At 37.7% G+C, this 10,181-nt stretch overlaps 1 protein-coding gene across 2 annotated transcripts in view; it reads right to left on the reverse strand.

Annotated features, from left to right (window-relative positions):
* The window catches only part of LOC132115867 (ras-responsive element-binding protein 1-like), a 50,999-nt gene extending 41,957 nt beyond the window's left edge, over window positions 1-9,042 (reverse strand). For both annotated transcript variants that reach the window (XM_059524258.1, XM_059524259.1), the window contains exon 1: window positions 8,749-9,042. In XM_059524258.1, the coding sequence (XP_059380241.1) occupies window positions 8,749-8,788 (40 nt within the window). In that variant the 5' untranslated portion in view covers window positions 8,789-9,042. The remainder of the gene's footprint in view (window positions 1-8,748) is intronic.
* Window positions 9,043-10,181: the final 1,139 nt, after the last annotated feature.

The following is a 10,181-nucleotide window of genomic DNA, read 5'->3' on the forward strand; positions in this document are numbered from 1 at the left end:
GTTATATGCAAATGTTTAGTCGTAAAAGCTGATAACATTGCTTTTTAACAGTTAACATTTAAAGCTTTACAAACATGTTCTGTGATCAGTTTGTCATTTACCAGTTCATACTTCAGTCTTGCAGCCTAATTATGACTGAATGAGAGAGGTAAATGTTAAAATGTATTTGAAATGCACTTTGTTTCTAAGTATGCACTGTTCTTTTTCACACAGCAGGTTTTTTGTGTGTGTTTGATTTTTTTCTGGACAACCTTCTGATGGATTTTACTTTAAATTGTGAGTTCCATTCAGGTTTCATGCCATTGGCACTTTATTCGAAGGATTGTTTACAATTTCAAAGCATAAGCTATAAAGCTGTTTACCAGGTATAAGCTGTGTGTTTACAGGAAAAAAAGAATAAAATGCTATGTACTGCAATTTTATTCTGTTTTATTCTTATTCTTCGTGAAAATATGTTCTGAAAGATTCCTTAATAAGCTTTGTTCGGGATGTTGAACTACTTTAGGAGCCCTAAGGACTGCCATGGTGAAAACATTATTTGAAATCTCCTTGTGAATTTTGCTAGAGTACATATGGGTCAGTGTTTCATTGCAGAAGAGTTCGACAAAGGATTACTAACACATAATAAAACACAACTCCAGGTATACTTTTGATGAGGATATGACAAAGCAAAATGGTTAAAATCTCTAAAAAGTCTATGTTGAATGATAAAGATTAGGGCGGAAACGATTCCTCGAGTAGCTCGAGTAACTCGATTACAAAAAAGGATCGAGGCAAATTCCTCTGCCTCGAAGCCTCTTTTCATTTATTTTAAATCTCATGTCAGGTTCTTTCACAATGATGTTTTTTAATGTGACAAAGCGTTTACGTCACCCACAAAGCGGAAGGAGACACAAGCGCTGAGTCCGAGATCTCATACTGCAAGGAGTCAGCAGTGTGTTACTCTGAGGGCGCAGGCAAACGTAAAGAGAACGTCGTGGTGTGTGTCCGTTGCAAGATAGAGCTGGCATACCACAACTAGGGCCGTATGATTTCCCCAATGCAGAAAACGTGGCGGGAATCGCGGAATCCAGTCATAAAAACGGAATTTACAGTTAACCGCGGAATGGCACGGAATTTGCCAAATTTTGAATGAATTCCTCAAAAATAGGTCATTGCACTTACATCAAATCACGATATGGACTAATATCTGTAAATATTAACCCGGAATAGTCTGTTTAAATATGAATCCTGCATGTTCTGCGTGTCTCTGTTAATGAATGGAGCAGAAGCGCGTCTTCATTCATTAAACACACGGAAGCGCGTGTGGCGCTCCGGTGATTTCAGCGTCTTCTGTCTTACTAAATAAGACGTGAACACATGAACAACATCTCCAGAACTGCTCTGACAGTCACTTCATGAGCATTTGACCGTTTGATTTGAGTAAAACTAGCGTCACATCACATACACAGAACTGTAAAGGTACGCCAACCCATCAAAATAAAAGTTTGGTTAAAGACTATTGTTCAGCAGAATGTACAAAGCCAACTACAAAAAAAATCTAACATTTTTTTTTTACGTTTTAAAATCACACAAAATTTCTTCCATGTTTTATTTTTTTATAGTAAATCCCCTTTGTTTCCCAAAAAGTTAAGTAAATTCTCTATAATTAAAAGATAAATTAAATTCATGTTTTGTGTGTTTAATGTGCATCTCAGAAAATGCTTTATTTAAAACCCCACTTAAAATGGCACTTAAATGCACTTAATTCATCTGTCAACTTTCTTGTCATTGTTCACAGTACAAGTACAGACAGAGAAACAATGGGTAATAATTAAATGTTTATTTTTGATGTATGCATTGCATTCTATGCATTTAAAAAGAGACCCAGGAGTCTGATTTGCTCTTGCATAATTAATATTGCACTTTAATTAAGCAAAAACACATTTTATCCGATTATTTGATTTAATCGATGGAATTTTTGGTAGAATACTCGATTACTAAAATATTCGATAGCTACAGCCCTAATAAAGACCCTTTATGAATAATTTACTTGGGGGGAAAATGGGCAAAACTAAAATATAAGTACATAAACCGATTAATCTTAAAAATAATCGGCAGATTAATCGATTATCAAAATAATCGTTAGTTGCAGCCCTAATATCTTTAGAGAAGTGCTGATTAAACTGATTTTGAACCTTCACAACTTTTTTGGCCATTTCAGCCAATAAATTTAGGTTCATCACTAGGTGTTTTAGGTTTTTGCTCATGTTACTATCTGTTAATAATTCCACATCTCACACCACAAAATTTAAAGCATGGCTTTACAAGGGTAAACAAGTTGGGGATATGTTTTTTTTTAATTAAAGATTTTAAAGTGTTGAATTTATAAAATAAAAAAAGGAATGTATCTGCTTGTCAAGTCAGACATCACACATCAGTTTCTGTTAGGGCTGGGCGATATACAAAAAAAAATGATATCTCGATATTGTCAAAATTTTTACGATATTCAATATATATCTCGATATGTTTGCATTTGCATTTAAATAATAAAAAATAAAACATGATTTTCTTTTGCCCATTAAAAAAAAAAAAAACTATTTAGATTAAACAGCTAATTTAAGCAGTTAAAAAATCTAGACCAAGAGATCACTTACTGCTTTTTATTAAATGAATACATGTAGGCCTATATGTAACTGAAGCAGTGCAAATTAAGTAACAGTTACAGAAAGTGCATTCTTCTTTTTAGTGCATGCAATTCACAATTTAAACTATGCAACTGGGATAAGTATTTTATTAAAAAAATTTTAACAAGTTTTTAAGCTAAGAACACAAGTCTGTCAACTGTCTGTGGTTTTAAGAGAAGCTCTGTGGCATGAAACTATGTTCCTACTGACACTAAAAACCCTCTTAGATGGGGAGCTAGTTGGTGAAGCACATAGCTATTTCTTATATATAAATATATATAAATGAATACCAAAGACTTTTGCATTCTCTCTGTCTATATTATGGAAACTGGTAAACATATCAGTGAAATTCCCCAATAGTAATTCCAAATGGCCATAGCCTATGTTTCTCTATTCAAACATCAGCGGTCGAGTAAGTGCATTTATTTTGCGATCACAAACGCAAACAATACAGTTGAGATCTCACGACAGAACACAGACCGGCTGAACGACGCTTTGATTAGATCGCTCAATTCCAGCTTGTTAGTGTTTTCAGATTATCGTCGGCGGCTCTTCCGCAATGAGGAGTGAGCACGTGCGCATGGTTGCCAGATTGCTTAAAATAAGCAAACACCGGGCAGAAAATGTATCCTTGTAACAGTGGAGCTCTGATTGGGAGATTTAAACTCTTGTTATCTGGCAACCGCTATCATTACAGCTCTCGTAGTAGAGGGGCGTAGAGCAGTCAGCAGTTACAGGTTCCTTTTTTGGACATTCGGCGCATTCTTTTGGGAAAGTATGCTTGAATTTGAAATATTCGATATTCCCAATATATTCAAATTGTACATCGTCGTCAAAATTATTCCGATGTTATCGCTAATATTCGATATATCGCCCAGCCCTAGTTTCTGTTTCCATAATTTCCGTAATCCTGTTTTTAAAAAATACATGTAAAAAACATTTTATATTTTCATTATTTACTTTAGTACAATGACCATATAAATTAACATTTAATATGAAAAACATATTGTCTAAATGTTAATATTTACCCATCTTCCAGAGTGTAAAGGAGCAACACAATAATGACCATAAACAGATCTGCTCAACATGTGGTCAACATGTTTGCCAAGCTGCATCCCAGGATTACATCTTTTCCCATCATGCACTGCGGCCGCCAGGTAACATGTCATTAGGGCAGCTCATCCTGGCGGTCTATATTTGTTACCCGTCCAGTGGCAGACCAGCGGAGCAGACAGGAGCAAACAAACACCTCTTGGCCCTTGTTTAGCACCTGATATAAGAACACCAGATATGCACTGTTTACACAAAGGCCTGTCTGCATGTCTTCAAAATCAGAACGTGCGACGAAGCTACCCTTTTTGGGATGCACAGCATCCCAACTCCAGCTCAATATGACGATTACTGCAACTGTATCATTAGCTTGCTCTCTCCCTCACACGTAATTAGAAAGAAACTGGTTGTGCGATGCTGCTGGCCTGTCTTTTTCTTTCTGCAACCATTCGCGTCTTGTCTGTTCCACCCTTTCTTCCCTCCCTCCCTCCCTCTCTCTTTTTCTCTCTCAGCCAGCTCCACTGAGCAACAAGTGCTGCCTGCGAGTACCACCCTCCCCCTCGTCCCAGCCTCCAGAAGATATCGCAAATCCTGCGAGCAACTGCCAGCTGCCAAAACTGTTTAGTCAGCAAGAGAGAGAGAGAGAGAGAGAGAGAGAGAATGAGCCGTACATCAGATTTAAACACTTATCTTGAGGAAACAACAAGAGAAAAAAAAAGTTATAAAAGTGAGGCTAGTGTAGTCAAACTACACTGCAAAAAAATGATATCTTAGTATTTTTGTCTTAGTATCTTTGTCTAAAAAAATATCTAAAGATTCCTAAATTAAGATGCATTTACTACATAAGCAAAACTACATTAGATATTAAGTATTGTTTCCAAGCGGGGCAAAAAAACAAACAAAATTAATCCATTTTGTTTAAAATAAGTAAAATTATCTGCCAGTGGGGTAAGTCAAATAATCTTGTTTTACACTCAAATTAGACTAAATATCTTGCATCTAGTAAAAGCATCTTAATCTACAAACAAGACTAAAATACTAAGCCTTTTTTGCACTGTATCCGTTGAGCTGTCTGAATCTCAAGAGAGGGAAAACAGTCGTGCAACTAACTCGCTATTGTTCGAACACTTCCTTCATCTCTTCCCCCTCCACCTCAGAGAAGAGGCGAGTTTCACTTCCTGTCTTTCCTCTCATCTCCTCTTCTCAGCTTGCTACAGCTCCCTTTTTTCCCTTCCCTGCCCTGTCCTCTCCTCCTTTGTGACATTCTTTCACATCGGTGATAGCCGTTGGGTTAGACTTTGAACTCTTGGCAAATACAACATTATTTGCTGGTTGGAGCGACTCGGGGGAGAAGCGGGGAAAGGTGATAAGACGGGCTTCAGCCTTATGTCCCATTAGCCTGAGGACTAGTTAACATGGCAGATGATTGGGTCAGTGCTTCTTAACAATCCTACAGCAGAGTTTAAAAGCAAGATGAACAATCACTTTCATCTAAACAATCATCTGCTAGCTCTTCAGCAGCTTCACTATTTCTGAACCAAACGTGTTTTTCATGTTTTCACAGCCAAAGATAAGTGCTGCCTGTGTGGGCCAAGACAACTCCTGCAGTCAGAGAGGATTGGTTGAATTTTTGAGGTTAAGCCTTCAATCCCATATATGACACATCTAGGCTGTTTAACAATAATGAGCCGCGGTGAGAAGGAGGTGGTAAAGCAGCATTCATGAAAAGTCTGCATTCTTCTTACTGCGTTAACAAACAGTAGGCAATGAGGGACTTCAAGCAGGACAACCACAGATATAGCCGAGGCTGAAGTGTCAGCACCCAACACTATTCTAGTACAGACCTCCAGACAGAAGCACACCTGTGTCGCTCCGAAATAAACCACTCGTTTTAATAAAACACCAGTTAATCTGTGTGCTAATGAAATCAACACACCCCTACAACAATTAAACCCACAACTCTGCATCTCTAACTAATTGCTGTCATTCTTGAATGAGATGGTGCAACTGAATATCCAGTTCTTTACAAGCAAGTTAATTAAAACAGAGTCCTAATTTTTTTATGGATAAACTCCTGATTTGTGAAAACAACTTGTGAAATACACCTTAGGGCTCTTTTTCCTCCATCTCTCACTCAAAGCTGTTCCCCCGCTGTGTTCCTGTCTCTGCTATATGCCTCACGGAGGGATGGAATATAATCTTATCTAAAAAAAGGCAGGCTAAATATATCTTGGGAGCCAAAGGGCCAACCCATCATGCCCTAGGGCCAAAAGCAGGTCCCTTTCCATCAGGTTGCTCATTTTCTCTATCAGGTCTCATTTAGACTTCAATAGCATTAAAAACACTAAAATGCGCAGCAAAACGTCTTGTATGTATGGATGAAGAATGCATAAACCAGGTATAACATTAGTACCTATACAAGATGTGATATTTCACATGCACCTTGTGCAATTGGAACTGGAATCAATTATTCACAAGGCATTTCAAGTAGGACGGTTCAATCCAAGATTGAAAATCAAATAAAATGAAATGTAAATCTGAGAACGTCAGTGATGCAAAGCAGAGCTGTAAAGTGTTTATCATTTGGCAGACACAACCGAGGCCTGCTGTGTAGGTATCTTGGGAATTACTATAATGAATTTAGATAATGTCAATACCCAGGACTCTCACTGAGACGCGAGGGAGGGTGATATACTTTTAATTAGCACTAGAAAAAAATCCCAAGGGGGACTGGACACCAGATTTCCAAATGTTTGAGAATGCATGAACAATGCATTCGGTATGAAACATCTAAATGCATTTAAAAACACCAAATGAAAAATACATTGGTTTTTATTCACTGGTAGCTAAAGTAGAATAAAGTATAAACTTTCCTGACAGTTTAGCATCTATATCGGTTTCCTGTGGGCTTTAACTCAATACATACTGCATATAAAAACACTAGACACTTCATAAACTCAAAAAATATATATGTTTATACACCTGCATGCATTAGAATCTCTAGATTGTGCCATTAAAAAATAAAAAAGAACAAATATGAGAGCAATCTTTCCTATTAGCCTTAGCCAAAGAGGAAACAAACAAAACTACAAGGAAACATCCTCCTTCTTTAGCCACAACACCATCAAGCTTATCCTTTAAGACCTCCGTATGGTCCTACTCATAACACGTCCGGTCTCATCCAAACTCTGACATCACTGATTTGAGAGAAAAGCACACAAAATGTGCTTAGTAAATACATCAGGTGGGGATTTTATTTTTAGGGATGGCATAAGATCTTATATTTAGAGACAGAGATGATGTCCGTGTAGACTCTGCTCGTCTCCAGGGTCGAGTTTCCTAATGGAATGTGAACTGCTCATCCAGATCAATCCTCTCTTCCCGGTCTTTAAAAAAAAAAGGCTAGAGGAAACTTCTTTATTTGCCACGACCCCAAAACTAGTTTTGGTCATCTAATGTGATTGGTTGAGCAGTACTGGGACTTTGCAATCCTTGAACCTTGAAAGTGTGAAGTGGAAGCGGAGCGTGGAATGGGTTTTTACTGGAGGAGAGCGCAATGGAAAGTCCGGAGCGGAGCTGGAGACAAGGGATTAAAGAAATCTCTCATTCTTTTTTGTTGGCTTGTTACTTGCCGACACTCAAAACTAGATGCTTCGGCTTCATTTTGGAAATATCGCTGCCATGGAAAAATTAGTTCCTTTTAATATTGATTTTGTTATTACTACGACATATCACAAATTCAAGAAGGAAACAGAACCTGGAAGTAATCAAAAAAAAGAAGAAAAAATAAGAATTACTGTATATTGTGAACAATAAACCTAAATAACTATATTCAAACATTAATTTCTATCAACTTATTTATCCATGGTACCACAACTAAATATGAAGAAACTGATTAACGCCATTCGCTTCAGACTTGCTTTCCGCTTACTGATCTCTAAATACAGATTATAGATACATTATGATATTATCTACACATTTCCGCAATGTCAAATCAACCTGCACCTTCACAACTTCCCAATTTCATCAAGAATTCAGAGTTTCCCAATAGAAAATACGACTTGTCTTTAGTCATTATGATAATTTCCACTCAAACAAATATATCCACAAACTAGCCTACTTGTCTGAAATGTATATTAGTCATGCAGTATCATTCATAAACAATCCTGTTGTAGTATTTTATCGATGACCCCTAGAGGCCTTGTGCCTAACCTTGCTTAAATACTAATAAAGCAAGATACTCTCGACTATAACCGCAGGAGTATCATCTTAAAGACACCGTGGAGGAGGATGCACTGAATGAATCTGCCACGTTTCCCTCCGTCTCTCCTCAGTTTCTGCCTAGCAACCATGATCTAATCCATCCTCCATTCCTTCAGTTCAGTACGACAGAACTTACAGAAACAACAGATCAACGACCTTTCGTCTTTACTTTGACGGGGCAGATCTTAACGAGTCCCAAACCAGCGAGTAAACAATGTGACAGAATCACGAAACGCTTTCCAACCGACGTTACTTCACTCGAGTTACCTCAGAAACTACCTGAGCAGCTTCGCGATCCAAAACAGGCCATCCTTAAAGAGATACACTGTATTTGTGAACTTTGTGACGCAACAGGTGGTTGTCGAACTAGACCAAACGAAGAAAAAACCGAACTAAATGAACTAAACACATCAAAAACGACTGTTGGTAGTCGACATCGATCGGGGTGATGCTCCGCAGCGTTAGCTTAACGCTAGCTAACCGCCGCAGACTTTGACCCCCATCACCGCTCGAAACTACTTCCAAACAGCTTTAAAAAGTTAGTAACGAGAGCCACAAAGTTGTGTGCGCAGAAACAAGCCGATGTCTTAAAGAAATGGCGTTGTTTGGGCATCAGGTCTCTCCTCACGCGACGAGGAAGCTGAAGTTGGGGGGTGGGAAGTGTCCTCTTAACTTTCCCACTAACTCCAACACGAAGTTACGATAAAACCTCAAATAAACACACAAAAGAGGCCCAAGAGAGAGAGTTTAGGAGAGCCGTGTGACTTACGTTTGACTTTGTTGGGGTTGGGTTGCTTTCGCCGAGACATGATGATGATAGTGATGATGATGAGCTGAGGAGAGAGAGAAAGAGAAGAAGAACAGAAAGAAGCTGCTAAAGTTGTTCCGGAGAGGAATCAAGATGGCGTTTGTAAAAGATGTGCAAAGTTCGTCAACTTTGCGTTTGAGTTCCCCACTTCTCCCAGATTCCCCCCCACGCTGAGATGCTTCAGGGAGGAGAGAGGAACACACTCATGACCGCGCGCGCTCGCTCTCTCTCTCTCTCTCTCTCTCTCTCTAAAGCTGATCAGTAAGGCGGAGTCACGTGATGCTCCTGCTCTAGTCTCCAAGGGGACGCGCGCTCCTGAAGCTGCAGACACACACACACACACTCCGCTCTTTCACAAATACTGCAAAAGCAATACTAAAAACACATAAAAGTGCACTTTATCTGTGTTAACATTGGGTTATGTGAACAGGAAGTCACAAAAAATATTTCAAAACAATAAATACAAAGTAATTAAAGAAAGGAGAATGGGATGTAAAATAATGTTATATAAATATTAATTAAAAATATAAATATCAATAGTAGCCGATGTAAATCTGGGCAAACTACCTGTAGGCTACGAACATTATCCCACATGGTTAGGAAGATTAAAAAGAATGATTGAATAATTAATAATTAAAATATAATAATATTAAGATAAGTAACTACTACTACTGCTATTAAACATCTAATAAAATAATAATCATAGTCAGTAATAAAATATGGTGAGTAAAAATGTAAACAATAAAGAAATAGGCTATGATTATTATTAAATAAAATGAATAGCAATAGTTAATCTTGGCCAGTTATAATTATGCACATTATTAATCAAATATAAACAAAACTGATTATTATTTTGTTGTTATTATTGATATAAAATGAAAATTAAGAATTTATTTGAAAATTAACATGACAGCGTTAATTAAAAACCAAAGAACACTAGAACGCTTGAAGTAATTGATATTTTATAGTTCAGTGTTTTATTGATATGACAAGTACTTTAACAACAACTAAAAAACAAAAAGACACAAAATACACAGTAAATGAAAAATGGGGAAATAAAAATAAAAGAACTGACGTTAGTGATGAAGGTGCAAAGAAAATAACATTAATAAAACTTCACATTAAGAAAGTTTTCAGTGTGGCATGCAACAGACTGTACTGAGAACTACGTTAATTAACTTCAGATGGCAAAAGAGATATTGTATGATGGCTGTATTTTGCAGGGTTTAATCATCTGTAGGGCTGGTTTAAGCAGTGATCTCCTGGTGCTGATCACAGGGTGTTAGACCCTCCTCGTCCAGCTCAGACTCATCAGACTGGACAAACCTGACCCGCGGCACCCAGCCAGCATCTTCCACTGTGATACTGGATATTATAATTGATCCACTTCTGAG

Source organism: Carassius carassius, chromosome 35, assembly GCF_963082965.1.
Source record: "Carassius carassius chromosome 35, fCarCar2.1, whole genome shotgun sequence".
NCBI classification, from domain to species: domain Eukaryota; kingdom Metazoa; phylum Chordata; class Actinopteri; order Cypriniformes; family Cyprinidae; genus Carassius; species Carassius carassius.